Below are 26499 nucleotides of genomic sequence, written 5' to 3' on the forward strand. Positions count from 1 at the left end.
GAAATAACCACCAAACCAACCAAAAGGATATTTCATACCAGCATATAAATTACATATATGTATGTAATATATACAAATATCTATATATAATATATATACATATGGATATCATATATATATATATATATTACATACATATATGTATATTATATATACATATATATTACATAAATATATGTATAGTATATATGTATATATATATATATATTACAGTGTCTAGATTTTTAAATCATTTTAATAGTCTGGTCAGATGTGAGTAAAAAGAACAGGAGGAGAAAAGTGATGCATTTATTTTCCTCAAATTTGTTTTTATTGCAATATTTGATATTTTTAATATTTGCAGCAGGTACCGGTTAGTGAAGCTTGTTGGTCGGTCATAGATGGACAAGGCCATTCAGTCTGTCAGGGAAGAGAGAAAAACAGGACAGAGTAGAAGAAGCAGCCAAAAATAAGAGGGGGAAAATACTTTTGCCAAAAAAGCTATATTTTGTGTGTGTAATTTAACTACAAATAATTGTATTTATGCATACATTTTTCCCAGTTACCCTCATTTGCTTCTGTTCCTATGTCACATATATATATCCATCCAATATACCAGATATAGCAAGGAGGCGCACCTAGCTCTGTGTCTGTGTGTGTGTATAAAAGAAAAGAACATCAATAAAAAGTAACATCCAATGAGTAAATTTGACATCTTGCATCGTCTGTATTATCGAATTTTTCCTTTTGTACAAAGACAAATACAACTACCCAGTCATGCAACATTGTTTGTGTGTATGTCGGTGTGTGTGTGTCTGTGTGTGTCTGTATGTTAAAGACAAGGTGGTGTGGGGTTAAGTTTTTTTTCTTTCTTTCTTCAAGCGTTCTGCATCTCCTTGCCGAGCTTGTAGCTCAAAATCTTGTTCCAGTCGATCTTAGTGCGTGTCACGGGAAGCTGGCGGCGTAAGGCTTTGAAAGTAGTGTCCGACATGGTCTGGTAATTCTCGTTGATGGCTTTCTGTGTTGGATGACAGGAAAATGACCCCCAAACAATGTTATACAGTCTTTAGAGTTGTATTATTGGGGAGTAGGCTTCCAAATTCATTATACAATAGAGCTTATGACCAATTATATTACTGGTTATTATAGATTAACATGTGTAAAAAAAATCAGTCAACTAGCCAATATTTATAACTTTACTGGAGGCAACCAGGGAGTGGACTCTGCACATACCTGATATTTGCTTTCTTCAACCTCCATGAGCTTGACAAACCTTTCTGCGGTTGAAACCTCATTCTGGAAGGTAAAAAAAATGGTAAGATATATTAGAAAAAAAAAATATATATAGTAAAACAAAGAACCAAGAAAATGGCATTGCGTCCTCCTCCCATTATTCATTAATAATGTGTGATGATGAAGTGGAAAATCACTAGATCATTATTATTTTCTTGTTTTTTTGGCCTCAGCTAGAGGATGTAGGTCCAAGACATCGTCTTGTGTAGTAGACAGAAAATTTCAATGTTTGTTCACATTTCCCAAGTTTGCAATACCAAAATCTGAAAAAATTGACAGGGAGGAGGATTTGTGAAGATCATTTGAGAGCGTATAAGAAGCGGCGCAATAAAACGCGGGAACTCACGGATATTGTCATGTTCTCCTTCACCTCCTTGTGGCTAACCAGCTGAACATTGCCATCCTCGTAGTAATGAACCTGTGTAGACAATGGAGGACACCATTACAGTGTGCCAGCATGTCACTAAAAGCAGCTGGCATGGAAAATGACCTGAATCTTCATGATTCCTGCCACATCAGTGGAGGATGGAGAGATGGCGAATTTCCATTCTGACCTCCAGCGTCCATTCCTAGCCACAATGAGAGAGAAAAAATACATATATGGGTCTGATATCCAACTCCTTCCACCTTTCGGCTTTTGAGTAAACACAACAAGGTACCAGAAGTTCTTGGCCTGAAACTGATGGCACTCAATGCACACAATGATGGTCTGCTGCCCATCGATGTTTTTGCCGTAAACCTGAGCAAAGAAAGGATGACAAAATTGAGTGAATTATTTGGAGTAACTATGGCTAAATGAATGCCAGAACTCAAAGAGTGAGGTTATGAGAGAAAAATACACTTTTTTGAAAAATATATTTAAATTAAATTTAAAAATAAACGCACAGTGCAGACTCCGCTGGGGTAGTGCTCCTTGACGTAGGCCCTGACGGCCGTGTCAACGGCGCTTCTCCACTCTTCCATGGAGCTGTCAACATCGTGACGCCGAGCATCAGTGGCCTCCTTCCTCAAGTGGTCGTAGGAGAAAGAGATCTTGTTCTTGGGGTCTAAGATGCGGCCGTTTCCTAGATCTCCATGCTCTGTGATTAAAACCTATTGTTGAGCAGAACCACTGGATTAGAAAGTTTCCCTTTCTTTAAAGAGAAAATAAAATCCTTGAAAATATAAATTCTCATAAAACCATTTGATTGTGTGATTTTATTCCTCGCAAAGATGGATAGACTTTGACCGGAAACTCACAAACTCTCCAAGATCCATCTAGAAATCTAATGCTTCCATAAAATCATACTTCACCCCTATGAATAAACCATTTTAAACATGTTTTAATCAAGAATCTAAGACTTTTATGAACAAATTGAAGTGGCCCGTATGAACAATAGGCATTATGCATGGGGCTACAGACAAAAAGGAGACAGACATCACCACCGGCATTGATGCTGGTGGGAACGCGGGTGACTGGAGAATTAAGACGAGCAGCCTGGGGATAGCTGGGACATGATGACACGTTGACGTAACGCTCGGCAATCATTACTGGGGTTGAAGCACATTCAATTAGTACAAAAATCTCAAGCGCCATCATTGGCAAATTTGCTCATTATCTAAACAGTTACCTCCATGAGTGCTAATATCTTTTTTTTATTTTTTGCTTTGACTTGCAATGCCAGGACAACTGAGTAAAAGTGATGGTGAATTATAATGCTTATCCTAACTAGGGTTTCGGATATGTTGTAGACCACCCCAGTTGGCTTCGGATTAAATATGATGTACACCATGCCTGCTGGCAGATGGTGACAAACAATTACCATATATATTTAACTATAAGCCTACTTTCTCCTTTTGTACCCTGCTGTTTTTAAAACAAAGCTGCCCATTTGTTATTACTGCTTTTTTGAGTGATTTTTATAGAAGCTTTGTCCGACTTCATCTAAAACTCTGGAAATTATAGTGATGAAAATACTCCATTTGATAGAGAATATATGCCACTTGTTATGACAAAAGGGAGACTAGGGTAGTCTTCAATTGCACTAAAATTCCTTGTTTTTGAGTGTAGGCAGAATTCCAAAATTAAAATAAAACTGTATTAGAGATTTTTTAAAAAGGGTTAAAAACTAAATGTTATAATTACCTGGTCATCATAGCCCTCAATTTTTGCGGGGGTAAACTGCTCCAAGTTGTACTGTGCAAACGCACTGTCAAAAGAGGGAAAAGAAAAATATAAATTTAGGCCAAATTGCCACAGACTACTTTCATATTCATTTGAGACAACTACACAGTCGATTACTAGTGATCAATTAAAACAAAAGGGGACCACTTACTGCGCTGCGCCTTCCCTGAGGAGATTGTCATTGTCGAGCAGCAATCGCACATCTACAAACACAGACAAGTAGATAAGATGGAGGAGGAGACTAGAAGGGAGTTCTGATGAAAGAGTGAATCATTCATGGCAAATGAACAGAGTGGAACAGTGTGTAAAACCCCATAAAAGTCAGTGGACAAAATGGCAAAAGGGAATTGATTGTGTTCAGGAGCGTGTGTGTGGTTGTCAATGGGTAAGATAAGAAAGAGGCGGCCCCACGAACACACACACAAACATAGCCCACCCGCTCTAAAAATGTCCTGCCATCTTTTAAAGTGTTGAGAGATTTTTTTTGTCTTTTATGAACGTGTTCAATTAAGACAACTCACCATTGAAAACTTCATTAAACTCTCCTGGTGGGGCATGAATTAGGAATTTTGCTGCTATGCGCACCTGCAGGCAAAATACAAAATGATGTTTAACAAAAATTGTTCAACCTTCACATGCAAGATCTAAAAAAAAATGTGTATATTTATAGGGGTGAAAAGAATGGATGAAAAATTGGGGTAACTGAATGAAATATTGCAGTTGACAGTGTGAGGAAAAGGCATTTTGTCACAATTACAGTTTCTATGCTGATGCTTCTAAGCAATACTTCCCATTTCTGGGTCATATGAGCACAAAAGACAACAGACACTCCCTCCCTTGCGTGGTGCCCGACCATATAAGGCCATTAAAATGTGCTGAGGAAAACTTGCCGGATTTGTTGGTGGCTTCTGACAACTCACCCAGGTTCTCACATGTCGGTGAGCCAAGGGAAGGTGTGGGTGGAGGAGTAGTTTTAGCATGAGTGTGTGTGTGTGTTTTTGTTACAGAACTTTTTGTATCTGTATGTATTAAGTGGAGATCCGGGTGGTAGACAATTAGATATGAAGAGGCAATTTGAGAGTTTATGAGGCTCATATGATACATACAAAATTTTAGTCTTCAAATTATGCAGAAATGTTCACTAATCCTCACATTCAACTTCCCACAATATGAGAACAATCGCCCCAAATGTTCTGACTTCATGGATATTTTAGACTGTGCGGCTACTGTATACATCACTTTCAACCATATGATGTGCTTTGTGGCTTAAAAACAGTAAAACATGATTTGCTCCAACCACAAAAGAACGACAGGTTTTATTTTACTATCCAGACCGGATACAAATTTTCAGCTAGAGGAAAAAATTATCAAAAGTTTCGGAAAGCTTTTAAAGAACACAAACAAGCCCCAACAGGCAAACTGAGGAGAAGGAAAACCCGGGTTGACACCCGACAGCATTCCTGAAATGTTCTAGTTTTAAGGCGACAAAATATAGTTTGACTGTCCATAAAAATGGTCTGTGGGAGGTATTAATTTGTTTTCTTTGAAATAGTACTTTAAAAATTGTAGGAACAAAACAGATCACAGATATGATGCGACTGGATTTGTCATTTGACTGGAAGTGTAGAAATAATTCATTGTTATTGCTTTGAGGGGTTCTCCAGAACAAAATAGTCAGTTAAAGAGTAGAGAATGCTGCCTTTGATATGAGCACATGTTTTTGAAGATCTTTCAGTATCAAATTTGTCAAAACATTGCTAGGGGCAATGTGGTCCAATTTCTTTTTGTTTTTAAAAATAATTTCAGTACATAATAGTTTAATAGGGCATGACAGTTACTATTGTTATACAACACAAAAAGACTGCACTAGTTTACAAAGCACCACATTGTCAGTACAGCATTTCATATAACATGAGATTATACTGACGTGATATAATGGGCTAAAATATGTAACCAGACTATTAGCCGAGGATACATTTTTGTTGTTGTTGATACACTGTACTGGTATAAAATCCAATACAATAAGCTATGATTAAAAAAAATTAACATACCAAATGACAATACACTATAAACTAACATGTAGATCTGATATATTAAATTAGACCATATTTACTGAAAAACATGAATGCCAACAAGTCAGTCGGTATGTATGATGCTTATGGAGTGCAAAGTGATTGATTTACCAGTTTCCTGTTGTTCTCTGTTTGTCTGTGGTTTAGCTACTGCTCTCAGTGGAAAGTTTCCAAACAAAAATCAAGAAAATCATTCTTTTTGTTTTACCACGTAGTAATTAGATGTTCTCATAAATCATTACTCGGAAATCATAAATAATTGGTGGCTGATTGCTCTAACAGTGGGTGGCCTGAAGATCCAAACCATTTAGAGGACCAGAACCTTTTCTCAACCATCAAACCCTCAAGAAGCTTCTTCCGCTTGCTGAAATTTTGCATTCAGTGGATTGACAACACTAACAGACCAGCAAATCAGAGATTGACCCATGTTGTAATAATGAATAGCTAAATCCAAGGAAAGATTTGTGAAAAGATCCTCATAATTTCCCATTTTCTCCTGTTTAGAAAACATACCAATTTGATGCTACATACTTTATTTAAAAATAAAAAAAATAAAATCATGCACTGACACCTCTTCTCCAGATTGAATGTTTTTATTTTTTAACTAATGTTGATTCCACATATTCCATTATATATGAAAATGTGTTTTATTTTAAATTATTCAAAAACAGTTTGTGCTACTGTGCTCGCCCCTACTGCCTAATTGGTAGAGGCAACACAGACAAGAAAAAGTCAATAAATATGAAAAATAATCATCAGAAATACATTTATTTTTAAAATATGGATGATTAGATGCCCATCGTAATTAGCTACCGAGTACAACCGGTTCACGATTGAGTAGAACTTCAAAGTTAGATGCCACAAGAACAACAACAACTACTACTTAAGTGGTGCTTTGACAGACCTTCAGTCTGTTTTAATAATTAAATTAAATAATAATAATGAAGACTCCAGGTATAGAGAGTGCTGAGGAGACACGAATGTCATTGCAAAATGTTGATTAGTGTTGCAATTAAAGTCGAAAGAACACAAACGGCATCATCAAATCAGCAAAAGGGCGTGTTTGTAAGTCGAGCTAACTGTTAGCCACCGAGCAGCTAAGGGCTAAACTATGGGAGCTAGCCCGCTTTTTGGCGTACGAAAAACTTTGCCAAGACGGACAAGATCCGACAAGTGACGCTCACCACTCGGCAGAACAATGCGACATTTGTGATCTTGGCTGAGATTATAACGCCAACACTGCTCCTATTTTGAGCCAGCACCGTACAAGGAGTCTCCGTTTGGCGCTTCGCTAAAATGAGCGGAAGTAGAGCTAAAAATAAGAAGAGCCCAAGCAGCAGCAGCAATCGCGACGGCGACGGGCCCGCAAATTCCAGCCGTCAAATAAACACGATCGTCATGCAAAGCAAATCCAAAACATGGTCAGGTTCCCCTGTACAAAATCGTATCTCGTCTTAGGCCAAATGTAGTTTGGTTGGCTTTATTTGAAAGTCTTCCTACCTTTTCCTGGTTGCTGATCGGGTCGTATAGATCCGCCATCTTTTCTTCCGGCACCACCAGCTTGTCAGAGCGCCGTGACGTCACCACATGGGTGGTTCCCCCGGATTTCAAATCCTATCTGTCTGCAGTCTCTCCAAAGTCTGGTTACGCCCCCAGATCATAGGTTACGCCCACTCCTGCCTGGAGAGTGGCGAAGACCTGCACAGTTAAAAAAAAGTGTAACTTGAATAATACCTTCCTTGTCCGCTAGATAGAGATGTAAGACTGAATTTAGGAGGCTTTTAAAGGCAAATCTAGACAATGTATTTTTTGGGTATTCTAAAGTCTAAACTTTTTTTAGGGGGTTCAGTTACAGTACTCGTGGATTTTCACTGTTCATGTCCGTCCTTTGTATATCCCAGCAAATAGAGTTCACTGTATAATATATGATACTACTGGACAATAATATGTTACAATGACTATAACAAAACAAGGTATGAAACTACATTACCTCAAATGATGCACTATTGTGCTTAACATCCTGGAGTTTATTGGATTTCACTTTTGTATCTTATCATATAACATAGAATATATTTTTTACAGCTCAACAAATAATGATATAATGTCTTCATTTGGAGAAGTTGGATAGAGTGCCTTGCTTGAGGCATCTCCAGATGCCACAGAGGTTACCTCGCAACCAAACTGCCTATTTATAATGACAAAGCACACCGCAGGAGGATGAACTTGAAAATATCATGTGTCATGCAGTAAAGGGACAGAATGCAGCATTGAAGACTCATGAAAGAGGCAATAGTTACTCAGTGTCAGGCCGTCAGCCTCTGCTGAGTCATGACAGTATTCCCACTGGGACAATTATCACCTCGAGGGAATATCAAAGACCTAACATAATAGAGTGTGAAGATGGAAGACCAGAATGTAACTTTGTCTCCCTCCCAAAATGTTCTCTTGGCTACTTACGCATGTGATAGGAGGCCGCGACACACCTGATAGTGCTGAGACTGTTATTAAGAAGTGAGTAAGAAGCGTGACAAGTTGATGCAAAAGCAAGATGGGCTCTTTTATTTCAATTGAGCTCACCACTTCTTGGCCTTAGTCAGTTTTCCAAGGAAGCTAGCAGATGGAAAAAGTGCTGGTGACCTCGTCAGATCACTCATTAGCGGTCAGGAAATTCTGTTATTAAAATGCAGACAAAAGACAGAAACCTGATGCGACCTTCTTCCGACAGCTGCTTCCAGCATCTTATTGAAAAAAATAGGGTGACATTTGGAGGAGTTGGAAATGAGTGTTTAAATATTTCATTTCCATGGATGCCACTAAATGTTCAAATTTTTTGACTGCAAGAAAACGTTTTAGTCCAATTGAAACTCCAATCATTTATATTAAGCCATTGTATTATCCTGATATTATGTGAAATGACACAATATACAATATGATTTGCTCCGCTACACTATGATATAATAAAATATGATGTCATTATGTAGAAACATATAATGTATTTATACAACACTAGGAAAAATAGCAGCTTCTCAGTGTCTGTTTATGTACTTCACTTATTGGAAGATATGAAAAGATGTAAGAAGTTTTGTGAAGATATGAGCTTTCAACAGCAGTCTGCCTTTGACTACACTCCCGTGGAATTCCTGGCTGCCTAAACCCACACTCCCTGTCCTTTTTTTTACACTTTTAGATGAGTGATGGTGGAATTATTTAGGTGTGGAGAAAGACAGGCCTTTTTGTGGAATGTGAGCTGATCACATGAGAAGAACTGCTCAAGTGCATCCATTTGGGAAATAAACCAATATCAATTGTTGATGAGTAATTAAACAAAACAAAATAACATACAAAAAAAGGCTGTTTTGTATGAATTATTTGAATATGTTGAAGTCAAAACCATGTCAATGAGTTGTCCGGCCAATGCCCTGAAATATTTGAAAATAAAGTGAGAACAATGTGAGTAGAATGTTGATCCAAAGCATTCCCCAAATAAAATAAAACATGATAAAATTATCGCATTAATACCATACATATGGTAAGATAAAATTTTAGAAAACATAAGAAAGAATCCAATCCAAAGCAAGACACTTGTATGACGACCAACAAAGTAGTCCCCATTAACTCACAATCTGTCAACAGGGGGCGGTGTGTGTCAGTTATCTCTATGCGCATGCATGTGCGTGTGTAAGAGTGTTACCACTCTGTGCCATCCACCTCCCTCCTTTCTCTCATGCCAAAGCCCATTAACAACTCTGAATGGGTGCACGTTGACTCAGTAGGTCAGAATGTTATTTGACATTCTTTTGGTGGCTTTATCTAATGATAACACACACAAAATGTGAAACTGTATCCAAAGGGCTTTATTATGAACTAAACTTTCATCAAGCCCTGCAACTATACTTTTTGCCACAATTTTTTTTTACCGGGTTGAGAACGAAACTTCTGTACGGTTCACAATCAGCTACTTTATAAGTACAACTGCATTCCAGAAACATGCAAAGATGGAAATTTCCAACCTATGGCCAGAAAAAAAGGGTTGTGGAACAGTTCTTTGGAGCAAATCGATATGCACCGTGTACTTTTAAAGCTGAAGCTAGTGTTTATATTTGAACTACGCTTTTAGGTTTGGTCACGTAAAGTTCATTGCTATTGCCTTACGTTCCATCAACCATGAATGTGAGCAAAATTGGTGATATCCACTTTTTACATGCCATGAGTTTTCATTTTTTTTCAGTTTAGCACCACCTCCCTTTGCTAGATATAAGCACACATTATTGTTTTCTTTATAGATTGCTTCAACAGTGTGCAAGTGTATAACATACCTCAGTTGTTGATCTTCTTCTGGAGTAGGTGTGTCCATGTGGGTCACAAGACACTGGATTAGAGAAGACAGTTTAGGTAAAAGCTTTGTGTCGCCGCCGGATCAACAACACTAGAATGATGTCTACTTATCTCTTGTCATCGCTTTTTGTTTGCTAAGGCCTGTGTAGAAAGATCTTTATTTTCTCAAACCCACTTGGAGAACACTATGGAGTTTGAATGAGGTCCAACAGGATGTTTGCTGTGACTGGGCTAAAAGATCATTGTGGTGAGCTAAATGTTCTTTGCTCAAGAGTAGTGGAGACTATCATAGCCAACTAGGGAAGGACAACAGGGTTACCTGCCAATTGGTTATCTGATTTACTGCATGTGACATATGGAGCATCATCCGGGCTCTGTTGGGATGTATGGCGAGACATTTGACGGTTTTGTGAGCTGCAGAAAGATACAACTAGAATTTAGTAGAACAGATGGTACCTTCGAAAAGGTAAACAGAAGCTCAATGGTTGGAGATTTTCCTCGCCAATTGGAAAAAAGATGCCTATGTGAGCAAAACAATAGCGTTAGAGGATCAACAAATTGTAAATCCCTGCGACACATATGATTATGTATACATTTATGATTGTGTGTCTATCAGGCAGGCCCGTAGCTGTGGAAAAAAGGACAGCGGCCATAATTCACATCCGCGTAATTGCATGAGGGTGCGGTGCCTTCACCTGCAGTACAGGTGTGTTCAAGCAAGACGTTTAATTAAGCAAGTAAAGCATGCACATAGTAAACTGTGTTCACTTAATTTGAACATCGCGTTAGAGGATGAACATGTACCTCCGGGCTCTATTTTTTTACACACATACACACACCCACGCACTCATACGACTGTGAATTTTCAAATGAATGTGGTTAAAGGGGACTAAACATGACTTGACATGTTTTTATTTACAATTTGGCAGTGAGTTTGTGTCATCATCGTGTCACCACCACAAATATAATACAACATTTTCTTCTCAGAGCAAACATTCAGTCTGTCGATGTGGCCGTCCGTTAAAAAACTTTTTTTTTTCAAATACAATTTACAGTTAAAATAAGAAATTCTCCCTGTTATTTTCCTCATTCCTGCCCAATCTGTGATTACCAAAGATATGCAGGGCCATGACTAGAAATTTGCCATTATGGTTCATCTGCACACAATTATAAAACAAAATAAATCACAAGCTTTGCCACTATGCGCCATCCATCGTCTAGTAAATGTGCTATACATCTGGCAGAAATCATATATAATATTAAGGAGGATTTTGTCCTTGAAGGAATTCTGGAAATGACTGCCAAAATGGATGACTTTCTGTGTTGGGCATGGCCTTTTTTGGATATTTTTGTCGCTCTTCTCATGATAGGTCTGTGATACAAATAATATGAATCCAAGTGAACCTGGCATTGGGGACATAAAATCCATACAATTACTAATAGTACTATCAAATCAATGGCAAGTCAGAACTCCATATTCTGCAGCCACATAAAATAATCCTTTTTGTCACCTGCCATTATAAAAGTATAGCATTTGTATAAAGGAGCTTAGAAATGGCTAAAATCAAACTATGTTCTTAAGATTCCATGTGCATTTTGGTACAGAGGTTAGTGAGATTGTTTTTGCGGATCTTCTCATTAAGTGACCTGGACACCAAACTTCATGTTACTAAGTGATTCTGTCTTCGGGGCTGACATTCTAAAACAATAAAATGATGCTTCTGAGCCAGCAATTAAAAAAAAAAAAAGATTCTCATGAATGAGACGTAAGTACCTGCTTCAAACCCCATTGACAAATTCCTACATGTTTCCAGGCATAAATTCTTGTGTTTTGTTGCTCTATTTATGATAGATGTGCCTGCCAGATTCCATATTGGTGAGGGACACAAGCTTCAATTGTCCAAAATGTCTTTAGAACATTAATATATGATAATTGTGTTATATAATTCAAAGAGCTGCAACATTTTTTGTACTGACCACAATTCACATTAAGAAGGAAGCAAGACTCCCCCTTTAAAAGGCTCACGACTTCCTCCTACAAAAAGTCTGGGAAGTCAATAACATGACAAACATCAGTCTATGTACATTAAGAGCTTGTCCTCTGTCCAGTGTTGGGACACACAGTAGTTCTTCCCTCGTAATCATCAGGTGCAACAGTTCCGCTCGGGTTGGCAAAACATGAGCGGGTGGGACGTCAGTGAGGTGGAGGGTTCGGTGTATGAAGAGGAAGAAGAAGAAGAGGAGGATGTCGGATCGGTGCTGGTGAACAGGGGCGGATAAGGGCTCATCTTGTCGATGTTGACATAGGTAGTGTTGAGGAGGACGTAGTGTTCACCGCTGAAGCTGGAGAAAATAGCAGCTATGCTGGACACCAGGTCAGAGAAGGACGGGCGGCGTTCTGGATTTGGATGCCAGCACTCCACCATTACAGTGTAGCTGCGAGGAAGATGATAGCACTTCAATTTCAGGTTGAAAAAGGGTGAATGGCCATGTGAAAGGGATTGAAGGGCAGAGGTGAAACTGAAACTGGGGCTCAGTGACTCACACATTGAGTCAGAATATTTTCAGGGGTAAAAAAGAAAGCAGATATATTGCACATCAAGTGCATTCTTTACCAGATTCTCCCTCACTCTGTTGGGAAAGATTGCCCATTAAACCATGACTCACCAGATTTCAAACAAATGCCTTTAAAATGAGAAGAGAGATACGTTGCTGTCTTTGACACGTTGCCCTGATTGATGGGACTTCCTGATGACAGCGGCTGGAATGCCACCGCCATGGGTGCTAAGCAACTAGTCAAGATAAGTGAAAAACTAAGAGGATAAGAAAGCTGGCGTCCAAAAGAGCAAGGAATGATAAAAAATAAGTAAATAAAAAGGTAGCATTCATTCCAAGTGTTTTTGCTTGTCTGCTTTTCCCTCTTTTATGCTCATAAATCAGCAATGAGACACTTGATGTTCACAGCATGATGTTTTTCCCCTATATAAATATACATATACTACCAATTGAAAACAAAGTAGAGGTGAGTAGAATCACACTTACAGGGCGTCGGGGCAGAACTCAGGCTGGAGCAAACGGCGCCCCTGGAGGAGGAAGACGGTGATGTCGAAGGAGTTGACATCAGAGTAAGGCGGTGCCCCACGGGTCATCAGTTCCCATAGCAACACACCAAATGACCACTGAAGAGCAAATGAAAACCATTAGAAATTTGTATTTTTATACAGTAAATCTTCTACTTTAATGAGGTATTTTGGTACCACGTCAGACTTGGCGGTGAACTTGTGGGTCTGTAGGCTCTCTAGCGCCATCCACTTGACAGGCAATTTGACGCCGCTCTTGTTGTGGACGCTGTAGTACTCTTTGTCATAGACATCGCGTGCCAGGCCGAAGTCAGCCACCTTGACTGTGTAGCTCTCGTCCAACCTGTGACCACAAAAGAACATGAAATCAAATTATTTTTCCACCAAGACAAAGACATTTATCAGAAGCAGTTCTATAGACTCACATGCAGTTCCTGGCCGCAAGGTCCCTATGGACAAACTTCTTGCTGGCCAAGTACTCCATCCCTCTAGCCACCTGGAGTCCGAAACCCATCAGGTCTTTCACGGTTGGGTTCTGTTGCACAAAATAAATATATAGATCAATAAACAGCCTGTGGATTCCAGGATGTCCATAAATTTTGTTTCCATTTTAATGCCTTAAAATACGAGTGAGCTGATCAAATTGTGAAAACTGCTGAATGTCTATTAAATTTTGACATAGTACAATATTAAGCATTGACATTTTTTTCAAGATAAAATTTTGTAAAAATGATTTGTTGTTGTATGTTATATGTTCTCTTCCACTATATAGTGGCTTTAAACTTAATAAAAGTAAGTACCACAATAAACCTGGTCTAAAACTGTCAAGATTTGAAGGATCATTTGAACATCAAAATGCATGTATCTAGCCAGAGGGGGCAGAAGACCCCGCTGTCAGTCTTACGTGGCCCTCGTCACGAATGAAGTTGCGCAGGTCTCCGTGCTTCATATAGGGCAGAACCATGAGTGGCGAGCCCTCGGGCGGAAGGCAAATTCCTAGCAGCGACAGCACGTTGGCGTGGCTAAAATCCTTCATAATAATGCCCTCCTTCAAGAATTGGGTCACCTCGTCCAGGTCCGTGATGCCTTTGGAGGAGGGGGGCAGGGGGAGGGAAGAAAATATAGTTGAGAAAGCTTCTAGAAAAATGTTAATGTGTGTCAAAGCAAAAATCACCCTATTTTGCCACTTGTGGGAAGTGAAGGAACACGTGTTATTCTATTAGCATTTAATGATCTGATTGCATTATACAGAAAAGTATCACCTTCACTGGGTCTGCCTCTTTAGATAAAGTTCGGCTTTTCCAATTTAGTACTAATTTATTTGAAAGAAAGCCATTGGAATAAAATAGTTATACAGTAGGACCTTTTTGTTCTCTGAATGGTTGTAAAAAGAAGTGGAAAAGCCATCCACGTGGAATGAGAAGGCAACAAAGAGATGAGAAAATGAAAGGTTAAGGTCCCAGGGGACGGGACCTCATCCTAGCCCCTCCACTCACTGTCATCTTTACTAGATTAAAATCCTCCCCGGGACACACAAATTCAGCACTTTCAAGAAAAGAAATAAAGTGACAGTCCAGTAAGGTGATTGCGTTGTCATACTTTATGTGATTAGAAAGATTTTGTTGGAAATGGATAACCCCGGATAGAACACCACCGACTCTGCCATTGTTATCACAGAATTATAATTGTTGCATTTTGGGAGATTATTTACTGAGTATTATCAAATGGAGTTGTGAAAATATAATTACTAATCAAATTCATTAAAAAACATATTTAAAAAATATATTATATTTGAAATCTGTTGAGGTTTGTAAAAGGTTTTTAAAATTTCTGTGTACTACATTAAACACAAAAAAACTAAACATATTTAAAAGAAATGAAGATGATTAAATACTTAATAATAAAAATAGTACATTTAAATTAGTTTGTTTTTTGTGCAAAAGTAAAAAAAAAAAAAAAACAGTTACTCACGGTTCAGAGACTTGATGGCGCAGTGTTGGTTCTGGCCGTCTGGCTCTAGCAGAGTTCCGTGGAAAACGCATCCAAAGTGACCTATGGGAATATACATCTTATTTTTCACCCTTGGCAACCTGTACTTACATTAATTTTTATGTCTACATCACATTGATACTATCAGTTGACTTGTTTGTACACCTTGAAAGGCTGTATGAGATTGATTGACTGCCGGTGTAACTCAAAACCAGGCTTTATTCATTAACACCCCCCACTCAATGAATTATAGCTGCAGTTTGTGGGCATAAGAGTTCTCAGAAGGGCAGCGGTGGGAATGAAATGAGCGGGACGTTCCCCTATCACGCTGTCGCAGATGGCCGAAAGTGTCGGGTTGCCAGCGCCGCAGGAATTAGTCGCGGTGAAACCGCGCTGAAAATTGGAGCCTCCTTTTCCTTCACGGAGTAATCTCAAAGCAAAGGAGGGTTGGGGAGGGGGATGGCCAAACGGGCTGAATTTGATCCACGGACGGCCATCTTAGTGCTTTTCCTAACAACTCACTACCGCTCACCTCTGCCGATGACTTGGTTGAGGTGCAGCAGGAGTCTTTCACGCACAATCACCACGTGCTGGACCTCTCTCAGTAACTCTGGATGCAAACCGGACAGGTCAATGTGAAGCGGCGCCATTAGTAGCGGTGACATGAGTTCGCCCTCCATCCCGAAGCCACGGGCCAGCATCCCCAGCCGGGGTGACAGCGGCTCTCTGCCTGATCCATACAAAACAGGGGCCGCACGGCATGTTTCTGGACGCTCCGTGCCTTGGTCTGGGGGGGAGGTGAGGGTATAAAAAAAATAAAATAAGGAGACATGCAGGAATGAGTCATTGCCATCTGAAATCTTCTTCGACAAATGCACTATTTAGATCTGGTTTCAAAATTTGGACCACAATTAAGTATAGGAGAGATTGATATACTAGATGATGTCATATTTGTGTATAGGGGGTTTGCCTTGTGTTCTGGAGTCCTAAGGGGGTGCGTGTGTTTGTGATATTAGCTAATTTGCCCAGGTCATGTTCTTACACACCAGGTAGACAGATGAGATCATTGTACTCCTTGGGGAAAGGGTGGATGGGGGTGTGGTGGTGTTTCTGCTAGATTGGTTATTTCATGCTAAGGAAGACTTTGAGCCAACTTGGGGTAGGTGGACACCATTCCTGAACATTTGCAAATATTGAGATGTTGGTTTTTGGATTCAAATTCAATTTAATAGTGTCTGAAAGGAGAGTGGTGGCAACTCAACAAGATTTGCACCTAATACTTCTTTGGGAATTGGCTGTGCTATATAGAAACAAAACGCAAAGCAGCAATCCTGATTGGTGGTGTGTTTTGGCATCTGTAAACAGGAATTGTAATCAAAACTGCAATAGGGTATGAAAAGTTTGTAAGCAGCCCAAAGCCCCAAGCTCCCACATACCCTCCAACAGCGTACTTCTGTAATCCACAGACTCGTGAGAAACCATTTCATTAGTGGGACTGACGCTCCTGGCGTTAGCAAGCCTGTCCAGATGCTGGATGTCACCACGGCTGTCGTACCACACCTCAGACAGATCTACAGAAGACGATGGCCGGGAGCCATCGAGAAGAGAAGCGGGACAGGAGGGAAAAGTAGCAGGAGAGCCAGAAGAGATGGAGGGGGAAAAAAGCAGACATTAGAAGACGCCTCATGCATCCAGCAAGAAAAATTATATATTTTTATGTCAGTCTATTCAATGCTAAGAAGGCAGGAAGCAATCTTTCCTTGCGTGACTTTGTTGGACGCCGGAAAGAAAACTCATCTTGGAGAGGCATTACATAGAAGCATATAGCAACGGGGACTTGGTGGACTCACCGTCAATGCGTTTGTTTCGGCGCCACATGAGCAATGAGGCGAGCATCAATAGGAGCAGGCTGACCAGTACACAACCCACCACCAGACCAGTATAATCCTGCTCCTGCGCCAAAGTCACCTTGCCAAGGTGACGGATGGAGTCGGCCTGCCGCCACTGGAAAAAAATTAATGCAACCTTATAACATATTCTGCCAGATCTATTATAAGATTAGATCATTCTGTTGATTGACATGATATGAACATTCTATGTGAATAGACTCTACTGTATACTTGGTCCACTATATGAACAAATTCCACCTTAGAGTGATTGAATGTTTCAATTTTGTATCACAAAGTATCTAAATTACAATACATGTGATCAAAGGTACCAAGTGTTTAGAGCATATTTATACACTATTATATATTTTGTGAAAAAGAAAATAAATAAAAAAGCAACTTCATAAAAAGAAAATCCAATCCTATTTTTATATTTCATATGAACAGTTTTATCTGAGTGCTATTCAGATTTAATCTCTTTGAGCCATTCAGGCATATAGAAACACACATGTACACACACTCACACACACACACACACACACACACACACACACACACACACACACACACAGACAGGTACGCACACAATAACACACACAGTTATCTGAGGTCAGATTACATCAGTGACATTGCCTCTGCTTTTATTAAGTTTAGTGGTTATGAGGTTACCACTTTGACTTCAGATACCCGTGTGTTTGTGTATGTTTGTGCAATCATAGCTAAAGGATATTAGCCTGGAGATAAATAAAGGTCCTTCGATAGCGTCGGCTGAGTACGCTTCCCGTTCGAAGCTTGCTTTTGTCAGTTTTGTGCTAACTGGACATGTTTTGCAATGTCACATTACGCTCAGTAACAATATTCACATAATATGACCTACACTATCAAATAAAGAGAATAACAAAATCGATTGTTATTTACAATGAACTTTAGAAACAATGTCATCTCACTAACTTTTTCCAATGTCACAATGTTTTCAGGTTGGAAATACTTGCATTATCTCAACGTCACAGTTAAGAAAGGCAAGAGCATACTTGTGAAGTGTAAATCATCTTCCCTAGGAAAGCATTTGTCTGTGTCTGCTGTGAGTGGCTCTAATCTCATCAAACATCTCTTAAGAGCACACGCCACTACATGTACCTATAATATGTACGGCTTGTCTGGAAGATGTGTAACCATTGTGGTTGTCATTTTACACCACAGTGCAAAAACCACACTTTTTGCTGTTCAAATTAAAGGTAGTGAATCAAATACTGTAAATGAGTAGTGATTAGGGTAATAATAAACATGATGAGGACAATTTCAGATTTTTTTTTTCTCTAAAATCTGTATTTGAATTTCTCATTTTATAATCTATGTTAACACATTTGCTTGTGGAAAATCTAAATGCATAGAAAGATCTGTGATGTTCTAAATGGGCTTTTCTCACCTCCACCTGCAGCTCCTTGGCGGGGGCCGCTTGCAGCTCATTGGGGACAGTACATTCTAGCGTGTTTCCCACCAGTGTGAGGCTCTCGCAGCTGCGGTTAGACACTGTGAGTACCTGGCACTTCATGGCTTCCCGGTCCATGCGGTCACCCTGCAGGACAGAAAGCATTGGGAAAATTGCATTCATTTCAAGTTGACATGGCCAAATAAACTTGTAGCTTTTCATTGAAAAATAGTCTATTTGGACAAAAAGTGATTTCATTTTAATTTAACTGTTTTATAAATGAGCGATAATTGAAGTATTACTAGAAGACAACTTATTTTGTATACATGAATGTATACAAGGTACAAATATGATAAGTGCATAAAGAAATCACATAAAGTTGTATTTTTGGTAGATGAATAAATTCTAAAAACATTTTTTAAGGATATTTCACTTTCATTTTCAAATGTTACTACAAAAATAATTTCTATCAAAATTATTCCATTACAAATAGATTTAGATGTAAATAATTGTAAATATATTACATTTATAATACAATAATCACACACCATATAAATGAATTATATTATTGTTAAAAATGTAATACATGATCAATCAGATTTTTATTATTATTATTATAATTATATTTCTTACAGGAATACATTGTGAGAATAAAAAAAAGATTTAGTGGACAATTTGGCCAGCAATGTGTGGTGTGGTAAGCAAAATTGTAGCCTTAGATAGAAAAAGCTGTTAGTAACTAGCTGATTTTTGACACTTGCCCTATCTGCATTGAATTAGAAGTACACAAACATCCCAGACAGCATTCGCATCAACTTTCTAAAGTGACCCGAGTAAACGTCTTAGTGAATTATCACCTTGGAGAGTGCTCATTTCGATTCTTATTATAGTCTGGCGACAAAACACCAGTCGTTCTTTGCTCATTCTCACTTTCTTTCTCACTTTTGTTTTCCTTATGCCATCCGCACACATGCACGTACGCACACACGTTAATAGTCGCATGCTTGTTGGAGTGCAGCAAAAGGCAATAAAAAGTATGATCACATTCCTCGCGTGACGGCTAGGGATTTCCAGATTTGACACAGAGTGGAGGCTCGCACCTGTTGCTGCGCTTACATACAAACACATGCACATACACTCCATATTTACAATTTTCTTTGCGTGTGGGAAAAAAAGGTAGCATTCAAACAATTGTAATTTTTGCTATTCATTCATGATATATATATAGAAGGGACAAGGGGGGTGCTGGAGCCTATTGTTAGGGGGAGACGATGGTTTAGTCTTAATTTTTATCCAGTTAAAATTTGGTTACAAGTGTTATTTTTTTTTACATTTTTAAAAATAAATACATTTCGTATTATTTGCAGGAATAGACAATAAAATCAACATAAAATAATCCCCCGCCCCCAGAATGACAAGAAACTTGGGTAAAATGTTGACTAAATATACCAAAAATAAGTATCCCAATTAAAAATAGAAGAAAAGAAATTTAACTTTGGTAAAGATTGAATGATGGATTCAATTCCAGATGAGAGGGAAAGAAAAGCTTTAAAAAGTACAAACCCAAGTGCAAAAGTAAAGTAGTTTGATATTCAAAGTGACAAAAATAGAGTTACCTCTAAGTTGTTTGCATATTAAGGAGGTGGCAATAAATAAAATAAGCTAAATAAAAAACACAATTCAACTTTATCAGATGAGGTCTGGGCATTGTGAACTTTGGCTAAAAAAGGGGTCTCCAAAAAATAAAGGAGTGATAGGATCAGGGGGAGTTGAATTTAACGACAGGGCCAAGGTCACGCCAAGTATTAAAAAAAAAAAAATCCAAGATCTTTGAGGACAGCTGTTACATCGGGCTGTGGTTAGTTAGAAAAAAAATGAATAAAGAAAAAAAATGTTTTCATTGTGTCAACACGATGACAATGTCAAGCTCTTTGACCTTGGCAGTGACAACAATATGCTCACAGACATATAGGTTGGGCCACCAAAACGGGACAAATCAAGGATGGGAAACAGACTTAACTTCCTGTTTTTCTTTCTGTATTGTTTCCTTCCCGGCGTGGCCTAAACTGCCGTGCACGTGGGAATGTGCGCGCGAGCGAGCGTGCATGCAAAAGCAGCCACAGTGTAAACACATTTGGCTGGCTTGTAAAGCTCATGGCAATTTAACAAACTTAATTGCCACGCAGTGAAGAAAAAGTGAATTATTTCATAATCTAGCGGGTTGTTGGTCTGTCGACAGCATGTGCTTTAATTTTTGCAGCAAATGGACAAAAACTCTTACAAGAGTCTGTCTTTAAAAGATCCCAGGAAAATGGGCAACTTATGCCTAAAATGGTAACTTCAGGCCAAAACGGTCAACATCCTGTGTCATTTTGGGGCCTGGCATCTTTGGGCATTTTTGTGGCTTTACCCATAATACTAGACATGGCTAAAAAAAAAAATATATATATATTTTTTTGCCAAGTAAAATTGTCTCTGGGTGCAATCTATTTTACAGCAAAGATTTATTTATTATTTATATATATAGATATACATATATAAATAGGCTAAAAAGTACTGCAAATCAAAATGGTACACCACTGGTTGTTATCGTGATAGTCATGTTTACCATATTAAATATTCTCAATTTAAGTCAAACTGGGGTCAGAAATAGCAACAAAAATGGCTTCGTTAAACAGCTCAATCTAGCATTTCTGTCATTTCAGGCATGACATTTTCAGACTTTTTTGTGGAGCTACTCGTAGGAGCCATTCATATTGTATACACCAAACATTAGTTTGCTAAAAAGAAACTAACTTCAGGGGTCTAATTTTCAGACATCACCAATCATTCAGGCCTTACCTTGAGCTCCAAAACACTCTTATTGTCCTTGGACGTAAGTTTGGGGTCCTGGAAGAGGGGGTCCTCCACATAGATCAGATCCCACTGGTCAGTGGAGTAACCATCCAGTATGAAAGCCACTTTGGTGACCACCGGCGGCGGCAAGGCCAGTTTGGCAAGGGAGGGTGTGGAGCACTGGATGGAAGTGCGATTCTCACCATAAACACAACTCTGAGAAAAAATGCATTCAGAGAACACAATAAATACATATTTGATAACAACAAAAATCATTTAAATCAGAATTTACCCTTTTTTATAATCAGCACAGACACACAAGAAGAGGAAGAACTTGTCTAATGTTCATTGTGATTAATTTCCCCTTAGTTGTTTTTTATGGTAAAAATGTCCAAAGTAATTTTAGATTAGCTTTGTAGTAAAAAAATCTTTTTGGGGTCTGACAGGCTCATTCTTCTCCAGAAAACTCCTCCAGACGTGACCTTTCTTTTTAACGACATTTCCTTTGTGTCTTGAGAAAACAAAAAAAGGAACTTTTGCCCCTGGTATATCAAGGAGATGAATGAAGAGGCTAGTTGTTAATCCATGTCTTTGTCCTGTCATTTGATACATTTACTCCATTGTTGTTCATTTCAATGCACAATCGTGCTTGGTTTTATAGCGAAATGTTCATACTGTGAGGAGAGAATAGTCATTTTCTCAACCTGGACCGAAAAAGACGGCGCAGGAACTGCTGCTGGTGCCGGAGAGGAAACTTGAAATTGCTTTCATGTTTGTGGGAAAGTTGAGACAGAAGGAACCTTCCAACAGATCCTTGTTCAGTCTTGGCATACTCTGCATATTTTGTACGTTTTACATGGTGGTGTTGGAATTTTTTTTTTGCACAAGCAGCCTGCCAAATTCACAGCTACATTGTGATAATTTAGTTTCTTATATTATCATTTTGAAATGGATGACAGGATTGGACTTGACATCTATCAGCCAATGACACAAAAACCATCATTTAGAAACAGTAGCATCTCAGCAAAGTAGAAGTACACAACAAAAAGTTAGACAAAAGAAGTTTTTTCATGTACAATCAGTATATATCATATATTTGTGACCATAATCATAATGATCTCACTGGAACTAAAATACTTTGCCCTCAAGCACCACACAAAGCTGAATACTCTTTTTTTATAACACACAATACTAGATTTGTCACATACTAATATATGCACTCCAATATACACTCATATTCACACTTAAGCTGCACATGTAATCTTAAAGTACCAACAAACTCGCAGTGTATTGCATGGTTTGAGCTCTCCAAAGAGTGTCATCACCAAGCAGGTGCTCCTCAGCACTTAAAAAAAAAATGTCCCCCCGAAAAACATAATAAAATTTCAAGTGTGAATTGACACGTCACTCCCTGGGAGGTATGCAAATGACCTCCAATAAAGCAAACTGCAGCACTCAGAGCTCCTGTGGGGAAAGAAGGCACTTCCAAAACAAGGCTTTTAGCCTAATAAATGAACCTGCTAATAGTTCAAATAGACAAAACAGCCCAACGCTTTCCCACAGGAAGCAGAAAAACTCATCAACCCCAGGTTAAACCGCGGCCATCAGTTTGTGAGTGTGTGACAACGTGTCATAGTGTGTTTGTTTGCCAAATTCCCAAATTATCTCTCAACGGGAGCCCGGTGATGGATAAGATCACCATGGAGCGTAGCAGCACAACCTCCACATAGCCTCCTGCAGGCAAATACCCACATTCACGTACACACATGCACGTACATGCATATTTTGCCAACTCGGTATGGGCTACCACTTTTGATTTCAGGCTGCCTATTCCTTCAAACTTGCTCATGAGCATTCTAGGTTCTAGTTTTTTTTTTTAATGTCCCAAAATCTCTATCATGACATTATTATGAACGTAAATGTGTGTATTTAATTCAATGGGAGCGTCATGTCCATGAGCTCCCATTCAACCTCATCTCCGACCTAACATGAGAGAAATATAAATAGTACCATAAAGTGTGGCCGGTGAGGTTGAGGAGACGCAGAACATCCTAAAGCGCTCACCGAACTACTAGACTTGAATGACAAGTGGAGCAGACGTTTCCTGTCTTGTGCTATCCCATCTTCCATTCAGCTTTAGCGCTTTTCCGTCCACATCCACACACTGGAGTCTTTTCTCCTCTGAGAGGGCGTGGGGATGGCTGATTACAATTCCATACCCCGCACGCGCCGAGCTACACTTCATTTCCTTTCCTATTGCTATTCATCTTTAGTGGCTTCTGCTGGGTCACCAGCGGGAAGTTCTCCTTTTGAGTAATCACTGAAAAGTCTTAAGGAAAGTTGATAGCTGGAGTCAGTGGAGAAACCACCTGTTACAGGTACCACTAATCATTTGGATCTTGGATCCAAAGGAGTCCGGTTCTCACACATAAGCCACTTTCCGCTGAATTACTTCTTGTGTTACACGTGGGTGCTACTGAGTTAATTTCCGATTAAATTAACTTTAACTGTAGGGATACTATACTTAGGTGTTGCTATGACATTATCCACCGCTACAATGTGATTGGACAAAGAAACTCCCACTATAAAGCAAATACCAGAATATTGTATATTGCGGTGTGGTACTCACCACATGGAAGACAACAGCATCCTGTCCAGTGGTGAGGACCATTTCAGGCTGAAGGCCCGACTGCAGGAAGAAACCCTGAGCCGACAGCGTGCAGCCGCCGCTGGGAAAAGACAAGTGTTGTTGAGGGTTTGCATGGTTTTATCTCAGTGTAATTAAAACATTAAATTCTGGTAATGTCTTTAGATTAAAAACAAAAAACTTAATGAAATAAAGTTAGAAACAGCTGAAAATAAATGCAATGATGCACGCTGAATAAAATAAAGTCAGAAAAATTATTGGGATGGGCTCCAGCACCCTCGCGACCCTCGTGAGGATTAGGCAGTTCAGAAAATGAGATGAGATAAAAAATAACATTTGTTTAATATTTGTAAATTCCATAGAGAAGGATTCATCTCATCTAATTGAATACAAGACCACAATATTATAAATCTACTTCATGGATGATGTCATTTTAGGAAACATACAATACCTGATGAAGGAGCGTGATGGCTGGATGCTATATATGAGGGGATCCTGGTTGTAGGTGAATGGGGAGGGGGCTTGGCGCTCCACAGAGTCCACCATTAGCTTGACGGGTTGTGCAGATGGGACAGTGTGTGGCGGGGTCTTGCAGATCAGCATGCTTGACGAAATACTGTGAGCACCAAATTAGTCAACTTAGAATCTGGTTTCTTGTACTCAATCCATCTCCTCTATCAATCGAACAGGCTTCATGCGCTAGTGTATTAACAGCTTTTGAGCGAACACCTGAAAAACTGATCTCAATTGTCACAGTGCGCTAAAATGAGTAGGAAGGAATTTTACCATTGATGATAAAGCATGGTTTAGTGAGGCCCAAGATCATGCCACTTATCGTGGTAGCATTTGGCTTTTCAAAAATGTACAATGTAGTCGTGCTGTTTAAACACTGCTTGAAGCAGGCTTATAGATAAGCTTCTAAATTTGCATTTGGCTGACCATTCAAGTTTGCTCTAATTTTGGCATCAGCACACTCAAAGTAAATTGGGCCATCAGTGCATGACGCTGATTACTTACCTCTGGATGATACAGTTGGCTGTACCCACGGTGATCTCTTGTTTGTTGCCAGTGTCCAGAAAGGAACCGGTGATGGTCAGCATCGTGCCACCAGACTTTGGGCCGAATGTCGGGAAGATTTTGTCGATGACTGGATTCTGGATTCAGAGGTCGTACTTAGATATGACCCGACTTGGTTTACTTTACAGAAGTGTGTCACCACGCTTACCACAAAGGTGAAGGCGCCCTCCGTGATTGCGAATTTGTGTCCACTGGTGACCTTGACCACGTGTCCAGCCGGGGTGAAGTTCCCAGGGAAGACGGGGGAACACTGGATCTCAGTCCAACTAAAATCACAACAACACCCCCCCAAGACACGAGACTTAGTATGCTCCTAATCTAATCATCATCACTTTCTGGAAGAATGCAATTTGGAAAAGACTGTGGTGGTTTTAGTTGTGTTTTTTTGCTTTTCAATTGGTGATATTTTATTTAATGAGTGCGGGAAGTCAGGATGCAGAGTTTTTTCCCAGCAATTTTCCACTTAGTAGAATCATGTGCTCAATGTGGAAATCTGGGATGGGAAGGGGGTTGGGAGTCTAGGGGGCTTCTTAACATTCCTTCTTTAACACACACACACACACACACACAATAAGCTCCATTAAAGCTGTTCCTATAGGACCCCTTTGTCACATCAACAAATGCTCACACACTGACCTGTTGAGGTTGTCCTGTCTGAGGAGTTTGCAAAGGGTGCCGGCCAACTCTACGCTAACCAACGCTTCGTTGAAACGCTCTGTCCTGTCGAAGCCAAAGTTACGGCCGCTGATGGTCACCACGGTGGAGCCACGGAAAGGCCCAGATGACGGAGACACCTAGGAAAACATAGCCGTCACACATCTTGGAAATTCATGGAAAAGAGAACCTTTGGGCTATCCCCCAATTCCCTGCTTTCTGTGTCATTCTATCCGCCAAGTGAAAGTTACTTCCCTGACTATTTCTGGGTAAAATTAAGATATAGTTTCTTCTAGGGTGTTTTGAAGATCAAATTACTTCATAGACGGTCGATCTCAAGTTACTCTGAGGTGCAACTTTATTTTCTGTCGGAACATAATACTACTTTCTGCAATAAAGAAGTCTTTTAAAATATTCACAGTATTATAAAGTTGCAGTTAGAGCCTTAAAAGGAATAACCCAAATGCACACAAACAAAGATCAATCAAATTTGGTGTTTTCGTTGGATCTGACTGGCTTGTTCAGGTGTTGCTAATGTTCTAATGTTTGATGGTGGATGCACATTCTGTCCCTGAAAAGAAGATAAATAGTGTTTTCTCAGGGTTTTTTTTTGTCTGAAAGAAAGCCGCAGTGGGTTGATCTTCTCTCGGCGTGGAAGACACAAGAACAACACCGTCGTCGGCGGGGATGCTCCATCAGAGCTGGAAACCAGCCACGGAATACTACTTGACAGAATACTGTCCAAACACTTTCAGAAGAAGCATTCCACGTGCAAGTCATCTGAGACGGTTGGGAACAGACTTTGTGACGGCATCAAACCCGCTTCTCTGCACTCAAAACATCAACCATCCTATGGTGAAAATGTATCTCTCTTCTATTGAGGCTGTGTACTATATCATCTAATTTGAATTTTCGATGATAGTATTTTTCAAAGTACACAATTTCTTCTTGGTATTTTACGCTTTTTTCCCTCCCAGTTGCAAGTTACTTCCTATGATGTACAAACTCTTAGATAGATCTCCTCAAATAATATCCTATCTTTGTTCCTGGCAGAAGTTA

General features: G+C 39.4%; 2 protein-coding genes and 1 long non-coding RNA gene across 4 annotated transcripts in view; 1 reads left to right on the forward strand and 2 right to left on the reverse strand.

The window, feature by feature from the left end:
* Window positions 1-283: 283 nt before the first annotated feature.
* On the reverse strand, window positions 284-7158 carry LOC144187289 (F-actin-capping protein subunit alpha-2-like). The gene is made up of 10 exons (XM_077710612.1): window positions 7009-7158; window positions 3958-4021; window positions 3588-3639; window positions 3398-3461; window positions 2158-2364; window positions 1932-2011; window positions 1763-1841; window positions 1619-1690; window positions 1213-1275; window positions 284-997 (listed from the first exon to the last, which is right to left on the reverse strand). Exons 1-10 carry the CDS (start codon window positions 7045-7047, stop codon window positions 857-859), a joined length of 861 nt encoding a protein of 286 aa, XP_077566738.1. The 5' UTR covers window positions 7048-7158; the 3' UTR covers window positions 284-856.
* Window positions 7159-9919: 2761 nt separating this feature from the next.
* On the forward strand, window positions 9920-26456 carry LOC144187337 (uncharacterized). Its single transcript, XR_013324848.1, has 3 exons — window positions 9920-10090; window positions 18237-18330; window positions 26062-26456. It is a non-coding gene; the product is annotated as an uncharacterized LOC144187337 (long non-coding RNA).
* LOC144187165 (hepatocyte growth factor receptor-like) overlaps window positions 10739-26499 on the reverse strand; it is a 32040-nt gene continuing 16279 nt past the window's right edge. The window contains exons 7-22 of one of the 2 annotated variants that reach the window (XM_077710600.1): window positions 25423-25580; window positions 24935-25052; window positions 24727-24863; window positions 24161-24325; window positions 23692-23791; window positions 21069-21278; window positions 18225-18374; window positions 16763-16916; window positions 16349-16483; window positions 15445-15699; window positions 14895-14975; window positions 13828-14009; window positions 13349-13458; window positions 13101-13266; window positions 12886-13022; window positions 10739-12279 (exon numbers count right to left, since the gene is read on the reverse strand). In XM_077710600.1, the coding sequence (XP_077566726.1) occupies window positions 11988-12279; window positions 12886-13022; window positions 13101-13266; window positions 13349-13458; window positions 13828-14009; window positions 14895-14975; window positions 15445-15699; window positions 16349-16483; window positions 16763-16916; window positions 18225-18374; window positions 21069-21278; window positions 23692-23791; window positions 24161-24325; window positions 24727-24863; window positions 24935-25052; window positions 25423-25580 (2550 nt within the window). In that variant the 3' untranslated portion in view covers window positions 10739-11987. The remainder of the gene's footprint in view (window positions 12280-12885; window positions 13023-13100; window positions 13267-13348; window positions 13459-13827; window positions 14010-14894; window positions 14976-15444; window positions 15700-16348; window positions 16484-16762; window positions 16917-18224; window positions 18375-21068; window positions 21279-23691; window positions 23792-24160; window positions 24326-24726; window positions 24864-24934; window positions 25053-25422; window positions 25581-26499) is intronic. The other variant, XM_077710602.1, reaches the window with a different exon arrangement.

The sequence above is a fragment of the Stigmatopora nigra genome, chromosome 2 (genome assembly GCF_051989575.1).
Source record: "Stigmatopora nigra isolate UIUO_SnigA chromosome 2, RoL_Snig_1.1, whole genome shotgun sequence".
NCBI lineage: Eukaryota > Metazoa > Chordata > Actinopteri > Syngnathiformes > Syngnathidae > Stigmatopora > Stigmatopora nigra.

Bases quoted from the DNA above. Each gene is read 5' to 3' on its own strand.
- LOC144187289 (XM_077710612.1), bottom strand. From the start codon at position 7,047: ATGGCGGATCTATACGACCCGATCAGCAACCAGGAAAAG. The intron at 2,365-3,397 runs GTAATTATAACA...GCTCAACAATAG, and splicing joins TTGAGGGCTATGATGACCAG to GTTTTAATCACAGAGCATGG. The intron at 1,276-1,618 runs GTGAGTTCCCGC...TTTACCTTCCAG, and splicing joins AGGAGAACATGACAATATCC to AATGAGGTTTCAACCGCAGA.